The 18,776-nt window shown below is 41.8% G+C and overlaps 1 protein-coding gene across 1 annotated transcript in view; it reads right to left on the bottom strand.

Moving 5' to 3' along the window:
* The window catches only part of PIGR (polymeric immunoglobulin receptor), a 40,777-nt gene extending 22,644 nt beyond the window's left edge, over positions 1-18,133 (bottom strand). The window contains 9 exon segments of the mRNA XM_075122125.1: positions 9,439-9,489; positions 10,548-10,682; positions 11,382-11,497; positions 13,310-13,678; positions 14,033-14,228; positions 15,321-15,650; positions 15,829-16,158; positions 16,503-16,883; positions 18,097-18,133. Coding sequence (XP_074978226.1) covers positions 9,439-9,489; positions 10,548-10,682; positions 11,382-11,497; positions 13,310-13,678; positions 14,033-14,228; positions 15,321-15,650; positions 15,829-16,158; positions 16,503-16,883; positions 18,097-18,133 — 1,945 coding nt within the window.
* Between the last annotated feature and the right edge of the window lie 643 nt (positions 18,134-18,776).

The following is an 18,776-nucleotide window of genomic DNA, read 5'->3' as shown; positions in this document are numbered from 1 at the left end:
ATTTTGTCATGGGTATTTTAAGTAAAAGTCACGGACTGATCACGGGCAATAAAGAAAAATCCACAGATGCCCGTGACCTGTCCCTAACTTTTACTCAAAATATCCATGACAAAATGGGGAGCTGTGGAGGTCTCTGAAAGTCATGGATTCTGTGACTTCAGCAACCTCCATGACAAAATCGTAACCTTAGTCATGAGTAGGGATACTGAGGGGCTATTCCCTCACCTTTTTTTGAAAGTTGCCACAGGCTCTTCACTTTGCCCATGTAAAGTCACCAGAAGTGGTCAGATATAGACCTCTCTTCTGTACAGAAGGATTTTGATTATTTATCTGCCTTGTAGAGTCCTTTTGCTGCAAAAGAAAAAAAAGGAAGTAGGATGATAACTCAGGAAGTAAACCCAAGCCAAGGGTCTGACCCTGCAAATCTTTACAAGCACAAGTAGATTTTACTTGGGTGAGTAGCCAAATTCAGTGGAGACAACTGATCTGTTTTCAGGCAAACGAAAAAGAAGATTGAAGTGCGATAAGGGAACATTCTTGACTCAAATCAGCCTCCGAGAGAGGCTTTGACTTCACCACAAGTTTAATTTTATATTTAGCAAACAAAATTTTGCTCTTACAATGGATTTATAACAAATAACTGACTATCTAAGACTCTCATTTGTCCGCCCTACAGGAGAATAGGGGCTAAAAACCCAGAACCAAATGCTGAATGCCTTAGTCACACCTTAGCAGAGTTCACTTAGGTAAAATATTAATTGAAGTCAATGGGATTTTGCCTTAGTAACAACTATAAGATTTAGTGGTTCCCTTGAATTTATTAAGAATTAGAGTATTCCAGCAGAGCCACTTCACAAAAGGGATCATGAAAAAAATGACTAAAGAAGGGACCTCAGGGTCAGGAGAATCAGTGACACGAACAGGGTAGGAAGGTAAGTTTGCTGATGGTGAGAAGGTAAAGCTGTAAGCAGAAACAAGACAATGAGAACCCGATAAAGCCACAGCTGCATTTCATTGTGTCTCCTTTTACAATGTGACTACCATCTAGCACTTCTGTATTTGGTAGTGCCTTTTCTTCAGAGGATCTCAACAGGTTTCTTATGCACACATGAGGAATATCAGCACCCCTCTGCAAGTAAATATTACAGCCATTTTACAGATAGGAAAACTGAAGCACAAAGTGGTCGTAACTTTCTCATGGTCATATTGGAAGCCACTGGTAGCTCACCCAAGAAGCTTGACTCCCAATTCTGGATTATAATTACTAGACCACATCCCATGCAATGTTACATTCTTAGGTTGAGAATTCAGCCAATAGGCTGCATTGGCAATATTCAGATATTAATGTAGCAGCATATTGGATATTTCAGTGGGACCACCACCATATGCATTGAGAATGATGAACTTTTACTGCCTGGAGAAGGAAATGCAGCAAGTCCACAGGGACAGAAAATTTCTAATGCATTTTGCGGCGCTCTGAGTAAGCAATTCATCATTGCCATCCTGAGCAATCTGTCATCCTTGGAAACAAGGAAATACTTCAGCTTCTGAATCAATGTCCCTTCATGGTGTTGAATGAGTAGAAAATAAATAATCATAATGAAATTGTGATGTGCTGAACAGAAAGTGTCCCAGGATTTATGATAAAATCGACTATTTGCCTGTCTTAGGGTTTTCTATAGCATCCGGGACCTTCATATCTACACACTTACGTGCTAAAATACACATCCTAATATTTGGAATCCTTATAACATGTATAATCATCATAGCATGTTTTAGGAATTACACTCTGAAGATTTTCACAACAGAATATAAGTGACTAACATCAGACAAAGACTGAAATTCACAGTACCCGGAGGGCAGGCTCCCAGATTATCTGGTCTCATGTTTAACCTAAAATGTGTCACACTACAATATGCCATTTTTGCCAGGTCTCAGATATTTGGGATTCTTACAGTTCACAGGTCTCTCGTTTTCTGTTTGTTGTATTTGAGCCGCCTTACTTGCAAAGGAAATAGAATCACAGTTGAATGCCATTAAAATGTCCCGCAAGAAGTTCTTTTAATCCAAAAATACTTGCTGTGTTGCAACTGATTGCACACTATAAAGGTTTGACAGAAGTAGATATTGCACCAGTGCATATATTTTAGGGTTAAAGAAAGGTAGATGTTCATTGTTTCTCCATACTCTAAATGATAACACAGACTCATAATTTTATGAGCATATTTGCTGGGCAGAGTAAAAATGTTGTGGAGAAAAGGCCCTTCTCTGCCGTGGTATAAATGGGATAGGTGATGGGAGAGGGTGCAATAAACTTTCTATTTTCATGACTTAGGGATAATAAAGTATAAACCATTCATTGACTGTTTCCACCACCTCCCATCTCTGTCTATTGTGCAAACAGGATTGATTTTTAGAGCCCACCAAGGGAATTAGCTACACAACTCCCACTGTAATTAGCAGGAGCTGTGTAACTAAACGCCCTACTTGGCTTTAAAGTCTTGGCCCTTATACAAATCTACTACAACTTTCGACACTAATGATCCAAAATGCTTTAATAATCTGATAATGGTCTGCAGTGTGTTTATTACTGTAGAATACAGTAGCACTTTTTAAATAAAGAAGTATTTTGTACATTTCCCTGCAGACAAGAAACAATAAAAATCTTGGGCCCAATCCTGCAGTCCTGACTTCTGTAAAACAAACAAAAAACAAACCAAAAAAACCCATTGAAATACCCAGTGTGTGTGTCTGTCTGTCTGTCTATCTAGGTTTATATATGAATAAGGCTCCCTGAATTTATTCAGACTGGAAATCATGCTATAAATTATTCTGCTTCTCCACTCCCCACAGGTAGTTTACAAGGGATTTTATATTTTAGGGAGACAAATAATAAACATTACTCACACTCACTGTTGGTTCTGCAGACTATTTGGGTGACTTCTTTTCTCTGTTAGTCTGGTCACTTTAACTCTGCTTCCATCTCAGAAACCGGACCTCTGAGGATCCTGTGTGTGTGTGTGTGTGTGTGTGTGTGTGTCCTGCCTCCCTCTGTGCAGTCAACAGGACACTGAATTCTGTAAGAATTGAAAGTGATTTAAATACTCCTCTCAACTCTAGCACTGAACTTCTACCTGTTGAGCCTTCTTAAAGAAATATCCTCCAAAAATGCAGGTAGGTAGGAATATCCCATGTGATCATTTGTTCAAGCCTCATTTTAGTTTTGCTGACGTGTTGTTTGTTTATTTACATTGTTGTTTACTTTTTGATTAAATGGTGCAATAGTTCTATGGTGGTAATGCAGTTATTATTGGACTACGTGATTACTCTGGGTGTGGGAGAATGCATGTTTGTGACCAGCCCTCTCTTGACACCCATGATCAGGGGAAGGAATCTTGGGGCAGTTTTTGAGCCAGACTTAAAGGAAATTCCTAGGCCCACCCTCTTGCTGGCTGCTTGCTGGATAGGATCCCAAAGCGTGGATTTAACTGGGCCACCCACACAACAATGTCCAGCCGTCTTCTTTCCCCCATAGGTTTCCACCGTGCAGGCTTTTCTGAACCAGCTGCAGGAAAATGGCTTGCCTTCTTTCATCTGCCACTGGAGTTCCCAAATGGGGGCCCATGGAGCACATGCTGGTGGTCTGCAGAGAGTTGGCTGACCACATGGTGTGTGTGGTTCCTCTTCCTCATTTCAAGCTACTAAACTGGATTAAAATAATCTTAAAAACACATTAAGAACATAAGAATGGCCATAGCTGATCAGACTAATGGTCCATCTAACCCAGTATCTTGTGTTCTGACAGTGGCCAATGCCTTCAGAGGGAATGAACAGAACATGTAATCATCAAGTGATCCATTCCCTATCACCCAATTCCCAGTTTCTGACAATCAGAAGCTAGGGATACTCCCAGCATGGGGTTGCATCCCTGACCATCTTGGCTAATAGCCATTGATGAACCTATATTTCCATCCCCCTTCCATATTCAAAACCTGAGCATCTGAACTTTCCAAGATCTAACCAGTGCCCTTACACTCAGAGGTCACTGGGGGACACTGCTATTTACTTCTCTCCATTCTGAAAACTGGCCATTTATTACTACCCTGTGTTCTGTCTTTTAACCCTTTACTGATCCATGAAAGGACCTTCCCTCTTACCCCATGAGTGCTTACTTTTCTTAAGAGACTTTGGTGAGGGACCTTGTCAAAGGCTTTCTGAAAGTCCAAGTACACTATTTCAAATGGATCACCCTTGTCCACATATTTATTGTTCCCCTCGGAGTTCTAACAGATTGGTGAGACGTGATTTCCCTTTACAAAAGCCATGTTGACTCTTTCCCAACAAATTGTGTTCTGTGTCTGAAAATTCTGTCCTTTACTATAGTTTCAACCAATTTGCCTGGTACAGAAATTAGGCTTACCAGTCTACAGTTGCCTTTGGAGCCTTTTTAAAAAGTACTTAAGTACTTTCCTAATGTTACAGTTGCATGTAAGCAACTACTGAAGTTCCCAGGGGCCTGTTAATTGATTAGCCATGGGAAGGCAAGAGGATTCCTCATCATGAATGGGATAGGATGTTTCCATGGATCAGTCTCTCCATAGCAGGCCACGCTACGAAAAAGTCTGAGATTCCCTGTTCTAAAGATCAGGTCTTAAAAGGCTCAATCAAAATCCTAGGTGCAGAGAGTCCCAGAGACCTCTATGGGAGCTGGATCAGATCAACGATGCGGTGCTCTTTTATGCCAATTCTAGCGAAGCAGCCAGTCCCCTCCTCCTGATGGACCTTGATATTTGCAGTGTCACACATCTTCACAATACAGGCCCATCTGGGGATAGTCCTGAAGCGATGCGTTGCTAGCTGTTCAATCACATACATTTCCCGCTTTGCATCAAAATATCTTGCACCCTCACACCTCAGCCCTCGTGTGCTGTGTGGAAGAGCATAGAGCTGAGATCTTCATGACTCTGGTGGCCTGGTGCTGTCATTCAGCAATGAGTGGAGCTGCTGGCAGAGCAGCCTCAAAGAACCACAAGATGAGATGGAAACAGAGGAGAGAGGGGAAATTAACCTGTGCCAGCAGGTAATTTTTTTCATGAATCAAGTTACTTGCAGTTTGTATGAAGTGCACTTGATGGAGCTCATACTGCTTAGTCACATTTGGTCATTTCCAGTACATTATTGCCCCACTGCTCAGTGCTGAGAAAATTAGATCTAAATTTGCTCCGGATCAAGTTTTTCAACTCTTCAGAAAACAATGTCTTTCAGTCTTTTCCAAGGAGACCTGTGTAGATGGCCCTTCCAAATCAGCAAGGCTCTGCAGGGGTGCAAGGCTACCCACCCATATTGCCCTGATGGGGCCGTACCATGTAGGGAGGCAGAGACTGTCCTTGCTTGCATTGTACACAGTGCTGAGCACCTTGTGAGCTCTTAACAAATGAAAAGAAATAAACAAAAATTCTCCTGCCATCTTAACTATGGAGTCGCTACTGCTCCTCCAGGAGAGGGAGGGATTAAGCAAAGATCTGTTGTTAAGTAAGGTGCTATTGGAAACCCAATCACATGGCAAACTAAAATGATAAAATATCCCTTTGTGAGGGATCAATCATTAATTTGCTCTAGGCATGGACTACTTGTTTTTTCAACCATGATTTCATTTAAGGTGAAATGCGACCCTAAACTATCACTGTTTATTTCTAGAAAGCTATAAGCAGAAAGTTGCCCAGATGTAGCAGAGGAATTGTCAGCACACAATGGGAGTGCTGTTTAATTTTTAAACAATATCTAGGCCATCTTGTTTGGTTTCAGTCTTACAAAAATCTAGGCTCATTATTTTCTCTGTGGCCATGAACTAGACTGCCAGATTTTTACAGGCTGAGGTCTACAGTGCCACTTTAGTTTCAGTTTTGCAGGCCAAGCTTTCCTATGGTGTAAAGGTTAATGTACAAGAGACATAAACAACTGGCTTCTTATTTTTATCCATAAAGCGTAAGGAAATTTCAGGTTTCCAAGGAGCTATCCACAAGAGGCACAAACTGTGGACAAAACCTCCTGCAAAGTGCCAAGCTTAAGAGCATTTGCCCATTCAGAAGACTGGACTAGGTGACCTCTCGAGGTCCCTTCCAGTCCTACGATTCTATAATTTATAGGTAGCCCAAAACAGACTCACCTTAGTAATGTAGATTATATCCATGCTGCCCTACCAATGTGTCTCAGCTATGAGCCGGAGGGCACCACGTGTAGGGAAGAATTTCTAATCTTTCAAAACATCGTAATCCATTTGTCATGTTCTTTGTGACAGTTAAGGCCTATCCATGTTTCCACTAAAATACCTGATTTTTAGGTGGTTTTGTCTTTTACGTAAGAATTTGCTGTGGTTGCATCTTGATGACAAGAGGGGGAGAAATTCCTTTCAATGCTATTTGAAAATTTGGGGCTCTTTAAGATAACAATATAGCTCAGCCTGGCTGTTACAGGCTTGAGGCAGGAATCACTGAATGGGATTCTCTGGCCTTTGTTATGCAGGAGGTCAGGTGGGGCAGTCACCATGGTCCTTTCTGGCCCCCCAAAAATCAATGACTATATTAATTCCGTGTGGCTGTGAAATGATGCGGAGGTATTAACGGAGGGCAAAAGACACTGGAATACTTTGCTCCCTGGGCTCTGATTGAAGACCTAACCAGGGATGGCAGCTGTAAATGCTGCAGACCACTTTGGTGACAGTTGGGGAGCAGATTGCTTTTGTTCTCCACTTATAATTTGTTGTTGTAGGATCTTAGCTTCAGGCATTTTTGTCCTGGCAGCAGACATTAGGGTCCACTGTCGGAGTCAAGAGTTTTGCAGGGGGTGTTAGGTCTCCCAACCCCACAGAGGAAGGGAAAGAATGAAGTGTCTTTTACTGTGGATGGGGCATCCACCCACCTTCCACGCAATAGGCCTGCATCTGCAAGGAACAGTCAAGCTCTTGTTAAGTGGTTCAATATGGCCTATGCAATAGCTTACACAGGATTAGCTGCTATCCAGCCCCAGGCATAGAAAGGTAAAATGTTCAGGATTTGAGTATCAAAACAGGACCAAATTGGTGACCATTCACAGCTGCCATCCCATCCCCAAGTCACTGTTGCCAGGACAGAGGTTGCCTTTAGGTTTATTCTGTTCTGTCCTCGGGCAAAAATTATTAATGTTGCAGCTACTTGGCCACAATTTACTTGTTTACATCTGCCCTCATTAGCACCTTCCATTAGCCATGTCCAATCAATCTCTTTTTTTGAATTTCTACATGCCGCTGCCCTGTGCTGTCTTTCCTTCTTGTTGTTTGCACTGAGGAATAGAGTTTTTAAGAGCATCTGTGACTGAATAGTTTGTAACTGGTACCAGTTTGGCATTTGAAGAGTGTGCATAATGAATGCAATGTACACAGCGGGGGATATGAAAGGATTGTTGCTGGAAAACCAACCTAGAAACTGGCCCGGTGACTAAATGAGCTGGAATTACATGAGCATATTTACATGGCTTTAACTGACAAGGAAGTGTCTTCTTGCCAAGCTACAGGCTTCCAATACATTCTGGTTTCTCAGACAACAAACCTTAGCTGTTACTTCTCAGTCCCAAGTATGGTGTATAACATTAGAACCAAGGACATTATTTGGGTCTGAGCTAAAATCAAGCTAAAATGGTTTGATAATGGGTAGCTCTGAGGCAGAGATGGATTAAAATCAGGGCCAGTTATCCAGATCCCCTGCACTTGAGCAGCTTAGATATAACGAGTCTCAGATCTGAACCGCCTCTGGTTTTAGTTTTGCAAAACAAAACCTGACAGGTGAGGATTTTCAGAAGCCAAAAGCACTCCTCGATTTTTGCCCATCTCCAAGATAAATAAACAGCGTTTCAGTCTGTCATTCATTCAGGCTTGCTACCTGTACACATTAATTATGACTAATGTGCCACATGGATGCTTCCATGTTCCCCTTGCAGTCCCTACATAGAGCTTTCAGTCATTAATGTTTTGCCTGTAGTATACATATAAGAGACATTTTGCTCAATAACAGTTACATAAATATTGTGGCTGTAAAATAGACAATTTATTCTCTGTTTAGCAAACAGTTCAACTAAATGTGCAGTCTGTAGTTCTTCTGCACTTCATATAACGTGCAGTTAAATTAAATGCACCCTGTTGAGGATGGGAACAAGCTAAGAGTTCAGCTGTGCGATCTGCAATTTATAGAGATGTCTATCTTGTAAGTCAGCTACTGAGTTTGTGAACACCCGGATTTGCAAGGCAGGGAATCCTGCCCTATTTCCCTTGAGACTTCAGCAACTGGTACTTCACTGTGTGTTGTTGGCAGCTGTAATTGGGAGAACAACATTTCCCATTGGATCCCTGCAAAAACAGAGGAAAAAATATTAGCTGCTATTGTCTCCAGCTAATATTTTCAAAAAAGATTTTGGGTGCGTCTATCTGTGGGTGCCCAACCTGAGATACATTTAAAAAGCACTTGTATAAGAGCTGGGTATTAATCACGATTAACGGGGCCTGATTTTTCAGAAAGTGCTAAGCACCCACCCTCTAAAAATCAGGCCCTTTTAAGTTGTTTCAAGGTGGGCACCCAAAATCAATGAGAACTTTTGAAACTCTTGGCCTCTCTTCTTACTTTTTTGGACTCTCAAACTGTAAAATGTAGTCATTGCTTTTGCAACTGATTGCTTCCCCCACCCCCAAGCCCTAGATTTTAAGCAAATAAATTCTCTCTCTCATATATTAGAAACCTCAAACATTAGGTTGAATAAAAATCCCTTGTAAAAAATACTACATCATTCAAAAATAAGGCCCCCACAAACTATTGCAATCTGTAAATTTTTGTTCAGGTTTATGTTACCATCTGCAGTATTTTCTAGATCTCCGACATTATGACTGACATTTTCCAAAGCCATTTTCAAAGGATTTGGATGGCTAATTCCTACTGAAAGTAATAGGAATTATGTATCCAGATTCCCTAAACAGCTTTGGAAATCTCTGCATACATCAATAGATCGGCTACCTACTTCTAGGGAAGTCACTGGAAGTTTTGCTCTTGGCTTCATTAGCCATGAGCAGGCCTCAATGGTTTACCTGAAGTCTATGATTGGGTTAGTCTAACGAAATTTTGCACTCTCTGGGCCAAATTCTCTGCTGGTATAAATGGTACAACTCTTTTGGTGTTTCACTCATTTACACTAGCATGGAATCGGGCCCTATATATTTTCACAAAATGTCATCAAATCCCTATAACTTTCTTTCTGTTTTGACCATTCCTCAATGGAGAAGAGTAAATTTTACTGATATCAAATGCAACAAAAGGGGGATCCCTGAAGATTTTTCAGATGTCCCAGATGCTTCTTACAGGAATTCCTGACCTAAGACCACTAATATTCTGAGAAAACCCCACTGTTCGTTACCTTGTTAGACAAACTTAGAGATTTCATCTGGATCTTTCAGCAGTCGTGAAGAATGTTCTGCGCACACGGAACAGAAGAGTTGGAATGATTGCAACATAATGAACAAAAAAGGTTTCTGTATAGCCCTGTGATAGGTTATAAGCAATCAGATATTTTCAAATGACTGCAAACAGGAAAAGAGAGAACTCGCTGGCTTTGAGTAAGCAATCCAACAAAACATTTATAATCTTAACAAGCAGCCTGATCCAAAGCCTGCAAAAGTCAATGGCTTAAAGCCACATAATTGGGCAAATGAGGGAGTCTTTTTTGTTCTATTCAGGATACAAAATTACATTCCTTCACCAGCACTCTATCAGCTGTATGCAGACATCTACTGACTATTCTGTCTGGGTACAAATATAGGATATTCAGTTAAGGTCTAATCCGGCAAACCCTCAGCATGGAACTCACATTACTCCTATTCTTCTAGGAGAATTTTACCCGTAGATATATTTCTTGTCTATAAACTGGGGGAAAAGCCCACAATTTAGTATAGGACACCGCATACACCGTGCTATAGAAAATCCTAAAATAGCTAGACCGATACTAAGGTTGGGGAAAAGAGTTCAAGTGAGTTCAGTTAGCTCCCACTGAAATTAATGGGATTTGAGTGCCCATAGAGTCCTTAAAAAAAATCTCCACCTAACCAGTAAACATGGGGATAAATTAAAATATATCAATAATCAGAAGTGAGATCAGGCAAAAAGTAGAATAAATTCCAAGATACTCAAGATGGTCACAAAATTTTACGTTTTTGATATTTCAGTGAAAACTTTTGCAAGAAAAAGTTTGTTTAGGTTTTTCTTCAATTCACTTACGGAGTGGTCAACATTTTTAAAAAACCTGAAATTTCAATACAAAATTTCCTGAAAAGTTTTGTGGGTGGGTTTGTGATCTTGTGTTTACGTACGTGTGCACATGAGTGTATGTATGTGAAAAGGTTTCTGCATTTTTTTTTTAACCAATTCTCCCTGGCTCTCACTGACAGTGCTTTTTGCACAGACTTTCACTTTGTTTTTAACTGTCCTCTAACCAGTGAGATGATATTTGTAGCACAGAGTCCAGAATATGTCTACCTTTGTCATGGCCCAGTTTAGGTTCACATTGCTTTGCTGGATCCATATTTTCCTCCATCATTTGCTCTTCTAAATACTTTATATCACTCAAGGTTTCTGTTGCTTCAAGGTTTCTCACAGAACTTCTCTTCATTTCTAAAAAGAGATACAAAGATGCCCGTTGACTTCAACAGGCATATGTTCAGACCTATAGTTTCTTCTTGTTGTGATCCCAGTGACTGAATAAGATATAGCTGCCAGACACTGCGTTCATTAAAGTTTGCTTTCAATTTCTAAATTCATCTCTAAGACAATATATTCTTCAGTGAGATTTAGCAGAATTTTCATGTCATGGTGAAGGACACCAACACAGAACAGCTGCAGGTAAATGATTATTCTAGTAAATCTTTCTACCATGTGGAAAAGAGCTGCTGTGTTATGGGTTTGTATCAAAGAGCAAGCAGTGTGTCCCTTATCCTGCACCATTAAAGACAATGGGAGCTTTTGTCATTGACTCCTATAAGCGAAGGATCAAGCCCTTTATACTCCAAATTTTCCAAATGACAATGGAACAATAAACCTGTTATGTTTGTTCCCTGCACGAAGAGCAGGCCTTACTTTCAGTTTGAATGATCTTTACTTTAGATTAAAAGCAAGAAAGAACAAAAGTGAAGTCTCCTGGGGCGAGTTCACTGTGTGTGTCTGCTGTGACAGGCTGCATTGAGCTCAATACAAAATGCCTGTTTCTGCAGAGGGCAGTTTTGAGAGATTCAGAGGTGTTGTGCACAGAAAGCCAAGGCACATGGCTAAACACAACACACAAAACATCAGCGGAGGGGTGCTGCTCTGACTTACCCTTCTTCTTTTGAAGCTTGAATTTAATAAATATAAGAATAATAGCAAAAAGAAGCAGGAGCACAATGAGGGCTGGTACCACAACTGGAAGCAGTTGCAGTTCACTTGTTGATGAGCTGGAACGATAAAGCATCAGGATTAAATGGGATTTAGTGACAGGGAGTGTGCACATTAAGGTGCCTTAACACTGGCTGGGTTTGCATGTAGCCCAGCTGCTTGCTGCAGGCTGAAACGTGAAACAAAAAAAGTGGCAAACACTCAACCTGACTCAAAGGAGAGCAGTCAACAAGGTGAAGTGGTGAATAAGCCATTAGATCTGGAGTTTGATTCGGCTACTTATGACTGTGCCCCACTCAGTGGAATTTATAGTGCTGGCTGAATTACCCACTTCAGAATGAAACCTAACTGCTCCTGTTTCACAAGTTCCCTTGTATAGGTTCTTACACAGTTCCCCTCACCATGGTATCAGAGTGCTTCTGAAAACTGTCTCCGTGCAAACTCTATAGAGGTACAGTCAGACTGGAAATCTCAAGCGCTCCATATCCACAGAGTAAATTATGTTTGCCACTAAATAGAAATCTGGGACTTGAATACATCAGAATAATACCTTGCCTACATATTTTAATGGACTGCCCTCAATCACACAGGGGGTATGGGAATGGAAAGTGTTCTTTTGGAGGAGGATGCTGCGTGTATTCCCCTGTAGGGGAAGCAGGCGCTGGGGTAAGAGGCTCCATCTGTGTTACATTTTGTGGGATTTATTATACAATGTGGTCTTGCCTCAGTCCTTTTGGGTACTGCGTCTGTAACGCTGCCATATATTTTCTCCCTGGCGAATCCCCAAAGCTCCTTACAAGCGGGCAAACAAACGACAGGAGGGAAATCAGTCCACCCGTCACTGAAATGTAACAGCTGCTCACAGCAACATTAGATAAACAGTTTAGGACAGGAAGTGAAGAAAAATGTTTGCACCCAGTCAGAATTAGCGGGAGGGCGTAAGCAAGCAGACACTTAGCCTGGGCACTGGGCTGAGCAATTGGAGAAAAGTGGCACGGAATCATTGCTGACCGCGGTGGTGCCGCCTCCAAAGCCCAGTGCCCGCCGCAGCCCGGCCTCCCGCAGCACCCCCGTGGGTTATTGATGGGCGACTGACTCAAAGGGAGGCGTGGCGCCTACTGCATCACCTGCATCGCTGAAGTTCCCTGCAGATTTCCTCTCCCAGTAGGAACCATAGGAACATAAGAACGGCCAGGCTGGATCTGACCTGTGGTCCATCCAATCCACTGTCCTGTCTCTGGTCCTCTGCAGATGTTTCAGAGGAAGATGCAAGAACCTTGCAGTAGGAGGACATGGGATAATCTGCCCCCCATATTAGGTTTCCTCTTAATCCATTCCAGAGATTGGCTGAGGCCCTGAGGTATGAGGTTTTATCTCCCTTTTAAAATTGGTTCGCATTAATTATATTATATTATCCGTATAAATGTCCAATCCCCTTTTTTGCATCTTGTTAACTTATTTGGCCTTAACGACATCCTGTGGTGAGATGTGCCACAGTCTGATTACTTTTTCACACAATATGTATTTCCTTTAATCAATTTTGAATTTGCCACCTTTTAGTTTCATTGAAGGTCCCCTGGTTCTTGTGTTCTGAGACAGGGAGAATAGAAGCTCCCCATCTCCCTCCTCTGACCATTTGTTATTTTACAGACTTTTATCATATCCCTTATTAGTCATTTCTTTTCCAGTCCAGCCTTGCTTAGATCCGATGGGATAAGAGCACAAGGTGGAATTGCTGCAGGATCAAATATTTTTCTATTTTCTGCATATAAAGTATTTTAAATGAAGTGAATCCAAAGAATCTGAATAGACTTTGTGTAAGTTGACATTATCAATGGTGACTGGGGTAAGAAACACTTTCATTAACTTACCTGTCATAGACTGCATTGCTAAAGGTTACAAATCTGCCTTCAGGGGTTGTTTTTTCCAATATTCCTTCCGTGACACTGCTCACGGGATATGTCTGATTTATGACATTTACATGACTGGGGATCCTGTGGAGAGCAGATGTAGACAAAAGTATTTTAAATGAAGTGAATCCAAAGAATCTGAATAGACTTGGTGTAAGTTGACATTATCAATTGTGATTGGGGTAAGAAACACTTTCATTAACTTACCTCTCATAGACTGCATTGCTCAAGGTTACAAATCTGTCTTCAGGGGTTGTTTTTTCCAGTATTCCCTCCGTGACACTGCTCACGGGATATGTCTGATTTATGACATTTACATGACTGGGGATGCTGTGGAGAGCAGATGTGGACAAAAGTATTTTAAATGAAGTCAATCCAAAGAATCTGAATAGACTTGCAAAAAGAACAGGAGTACTTGTGGCACCTTAGAGACTAACCAATTTATTTGAGCATAAGCTTTCGTGAGCTACAGCTCACTTCATCGGATGAAGTGCATCTGATGAAGTGGGCTGTAGCCCACGAAAGCTTATGCTCAAATAAATTGGTTAATCTCTAAAGTGACACAAATATTCCTGTTCTTTTTGCGGATACAGATTAACATGGCTGCTACTCTGAAACCTGATACTTGGTGTAAGTTGACATTGTCAATGGTGACTGGGGTAAGAAACACGTTCAGTAACTTACCTGTCATAGACTGCATTGCTCAAGGTTACAAATCTCTCTTCAGGGATGGTTTTCTCCAATATTCCCTCCGTGACTCTGCTCATGGGATATGTCTGATTGATGACATTTACATGACTGGGGATGCTGTGGAGAGCAGACGTTGCTGATATTGGGCTCACAGATGCAGATGGTACTGGCGCTAGTGAAGAGAATGATTGTAACAAAGAAAATGAATAATTTCAGGGCTTGAATATTTACCCTTTGCACGTCTGACAATTTTTACCTGTGAAATGCACAGCGCAGCCTTCTTGGTAACCTTCTCCTCCCCCCACCTTTCATTTCACCTTGCAATCTGTGTCATGGACAAACAGGCAGCACAAAAGGGACCACGCCTTTTTCGCTGTGGCCGTTGGCCGTACAGAATATTACATATAAGTATTCATGAAATCCATGATCAGTTTTGGCAAGTCAGACACTTTTGCTAAAGGTCACTATTTCTACCTTGTAAACTCTGGAGACTGCATAAAGACACCATCTGTTACGGAGAAATGTAAAATGGATACAGCATCCCTATTCCTGAAGTAGTGACCTCAGTTATTGGTGGTTTTGGTTGTTGTTGTTTTTTTTTAACTGTAGGGTCCAATATCCAAATGCTGGGAAACATCTGTATCTTTTTCTACATTGAAGGTCTAAAGACTGAAAAGTATTTTTCTGACACAACTTGTGTTATTTGTGCCTTAAATTGGGGGTGTGGAGGTGAAAAAAAACTAACTCATTGACCCAATAGGGGAATTATTAAAAAACGGAGGTTGAGAAATAAGTTTGTCAGGTGACGTTCCAGGCAAGAGCTGTGTCTATCTCTGTCTGACTGGCACTTAGCACACTGGAACCCTCATCCTGACTGGGCACTACAATAATATAAGAAGTAAATAATAACAACAATAATTAATATGATTTCTCATTAGGGAGAGCTTTTCAAAGGCATAAAATATAGATAAATATCCAACTTCTATTGAAAGCCAGTGGGAATTGGGCACCAAACTCCAATCTGTGCATTTGAAAATCTCCCCCTTAGTCTTGACTTTACCAAACATCTCCATTTCGGTCCATTAATTGTTTATCATTAGGCTGCTATTCTTTGATCAGCAACAGGATAAGAATTCAGCAGAGCAAAGCTTATTAATCAGCAGGATGACTTTTCTTATCACCTGTGACTGGGAGGGACACATGGGCTATGAGTGACCAGAATAAAAGAGAGCAAAAGAAAGAGGTATTAATCCCAATGGGCAAAGCCCCTCAAACCACATACCCTTTTGAACGTGTAACTTCATGGAAGATGTTTGCTCTGTGTCTCCATCTTTAGCCCCACACCAGTACCATCCTGCATCCTTTTCTTCCAGATGGCTCATCACTACGGTGAAAGTCCCATTTTCCTGATTATCACTGACGATCCGAATTCTTCCTTCAAATGCATCCTGTACAAATCCACTGGTATCCGCCACAAGGGAGCACCCAGCTTCCTTCCAGCGGCACCAGTATTTCATTTCATAATTCTGTTGCGGAGCGTAGTGGCATTTGGCAGACACCAAGCCTCCTTCAGGTCCATTCAAGAGCCTGGGTTCCCTGGGAGCGGTTGACTCTACAGGTTGCGAATATACTGAGTTAGCCTTATAGACTCGTTAACTGATACCGCTCTGAATTCCCAGCAAACACAGGTTGGTTTTTGGGACCACGAATGCAAATACAGCGCTGTTAGCAAATCTCTATCTACAGCACCTTCTGAAAATTAATTGGTCTTTCTTTCTTTCTAGACTTACCTTCAGTCACTTGTAGATCTATGGTTCTTGCATTTCCAGAATCATCAAGCATGGCTGTCCCACACTTATACAGTCCAGAGTCCTCTTTTTTTAGTCTGTTTATCAAGATTTTGAAAGTACCAGAGCTTTCTTCAGGGGTAATAGAGATCCTTCCCTCATAATTCCTGGCCACATAACCATCAGAGTCTGCTATGACAGAACAGCCAGTTTTCCCCAGTTTGCACCAGAATTTCTTTCTTCCGCCTTTGACGTTTTCAGGTTGGCATTGTATTGACACTGATCCTCTGAGCTCCCCAAGCACAAGCTCTGGTGATTTAGGTACATTGGGACCTGTTTGAAGAGAACATACCAAAACATCTTAATGCAACTCCTATTTCACGTGGAACAATTTCCCTTTTTCTTCATTTTAAATTTCTTAACAGCTGTTTCAGTAAAATCTGAGTGCTTTGTAGAAAAAAAGAAAAGTTCTACTTCTACAGGTAAATAACAGGCTCTTAGCAAGGGGATGGGGAGGTATGAATAAGAAGTCAAAGTTGGTGCAACAACCACTGTCTTAGGTTGAAATGCTCATGAGTCAACACTTAGGACAGTGGTTCCAAACGACTCTGTAAATGTGGCAGCAGAATATTTCAAGTCTGGTGTTGCCGACTCAGAAGAGAGATTTGGGTCTGTACCTTTTGCAATCAGCCTGTTGTGAAGATCCCCGGCTACTGTACCTTCCAAAACTGTTAGATTCATGCTGACGAATAAGGCTTTGTTGTTGCTGCCGATGCCACATCTGTAAACCCCAGCATCATCCCGCTGCAGCTGTGTCATTTGTACGGCGAACGTGCCGTTCGTAGGGAAGTCGGTGATGGAGGCTCTGTCTTTGTAGTCTTTAGAGATGAAATAGCTGGTAGAAATGATGGTGTTGCAAACTCTTCTGGCTCCTGACATTTTACACCAATATTTTCTGTCATGTCTGTTGGCTTTAGTGGGTGGATAGAAGCATTCGATAGTGACAGATCCTCCAACCTCACCTGTCAAAAGCCTTGGTCCATATAAGGCACTTGAAACTGTTTTTTTTTTTAAAAAAAAATGTAGAACGTGCATTAGCCAACTAGAAGGCCAGAGCCTCAGCTGGTGTAAGACAGCACAGAAGTCAGTGGAGTCACTGATTTTCACCAGCTGAAGATCTGGCCCAGAAAGTGTAATAGTTATTCTGGATAATGTATGTTACTGTAGATCAGATACAGGTCTCTCAGATCTCCCGTTTGTTATCCTATGCTTTAGAGGATAAAAGATTGGATAAAACCCCTTGTTTGCATTGTGTATCAGCACATAGCAAAAAACTCTTGAGCTCCAACTCAAATATTGCACAGTCTCTAGCCAGGTAAAACTCCTATTAATGCCAACAGGAATTTTGCCTGAGTTAAAAGCTGAGTGATGCATGCAGTATTTTGGCCATACAGATTGTGGGCTGTATTTAGTGACAAGCAAATCCCAAAATAATCAAACATAGTTAGTACGTACACGGCCTGGTGTCCCGCTGCCTTGCAGCCTGTGCTGTCGTTGACATCTGTATAAAATGCTTCCAAATCTGAATATCCATTCGTGGCAGTAGTAACATTTTACACCTACTTTGCAAATGTATCTTTCCATTGGCTTTTGGGCTTTTGGTCAGGCCTCAAATGGAGATACAGGGCTTGCTCTTCCGTTTCCCCACACCTTGTGTAGTCATTTACACCGGTGTAACGTGGGTGTGAAACACTCTCCTTCTGATCTGAAAGCTTTTCATACCTCTCTGCACTCACTTTGCACTGATATTAATGGCTGCACAAGGTGCAGGGCAGTGGAGAATCAGGCATTTAATCCTGAGAGCACTTTACAATTAACTAATTTTCCCAACACCCCTGTTAGAGGGACAAAGTGGGTGAGGTAATATCTTTTATTGGACCAACTTCTTCTCCAGAGCTCTGTGTAGCTCAAAAGCTTGTGTCTCTCATCAACAGAAGTTGGGTCAATAAAATGTATTACATCACCCACCTTATCTTTCTAATATCCTGGGACTGACACAGCTACAGCAACACTGCGTACAACACCCCCGTTGGACAGGTAGGTGTGTCTTTTATCCATTGTGCAATGGGGACATATCACTCCAGCTGCCCTGCGTAAGGAGGGGTGTTCCCTCATTTTAAAGCCAGATTTATCTTTGTCCCCTACAAGTGTGGCATTCTCTCACTTTTATTATGGTGATTCGCATCAGCAATGTAGCTCCCAGCTACTCACCTTGTAGCAAAGTTAATAAAACAATGAAGACAGCCATGTTTAATCTCCAAAAAATGTTCACAAGGCAGACATCTGAATTTGACTCTGGCTGTTGAACTCAAGATGCCCTTTCAGATTCAGGTGGAAATCTGAAGTACTGACTTTTTCCTTTTACCTGTCATCAGCCGTAAGAAAAAAAGAGAAAAGTGATACTGGGGTTTTCCAGGGACCTTCTGGAAGTGCGGCACCCAAACTGCATTGAAATTTCAACAGGAGCCAGACATCTAACTCCCAGACAATGCTTTGAAAATCCGAGCCAGCGTGAAATTTCACAGACCCAATGGGAGGACATTTGTTGAGGATAACAATGCTTTTGCACTTGCAGGCAAGGATCTCAGAGCCTTTTGCACAGAGAAGCAACTTGCCCAAAGTCACAGAGTGAGTCAGTTGCAGAGCTGGGACTAGAACCCAAGTGTCCTGCCTACCAGTCTCTGAGGCTCCATGGGTCTGCTAGTTCCTGGACAGCTCTGTGTCCACACTGCCACCTGCAGTGAAATAGGGAAAAGCGGCCGACGAGCCCTGCAGTTTCAAGCACCACCAGATATCCCACCTATAGTAGTCATGACTGGTGGAGCCTACCGTGTTCTCTGATTGGCCCAGGCACACTATTTTAGGGTTAGGGAAAACACCTGGAGCCTGTC

The sequence above is a fragment of the Caretta caretta genome, chromosome 21 (genome assembly GCF_965140235.1).
Source record: "Caretta caretta isolate rCarCar2 chromosome 21, rCarCar1.hap1, whole genome shotgun sequence".
NCBI classification, from domain to species: Eukaryota; Metazoa; Chordata; order Testudines; family Cheloniidae; genus Caretta; species Caretta caretta.
Note: the sequence above shows the minus strand (reverse complement) of the source record. Positions and strands in the feature narration are given on the sequence as shown.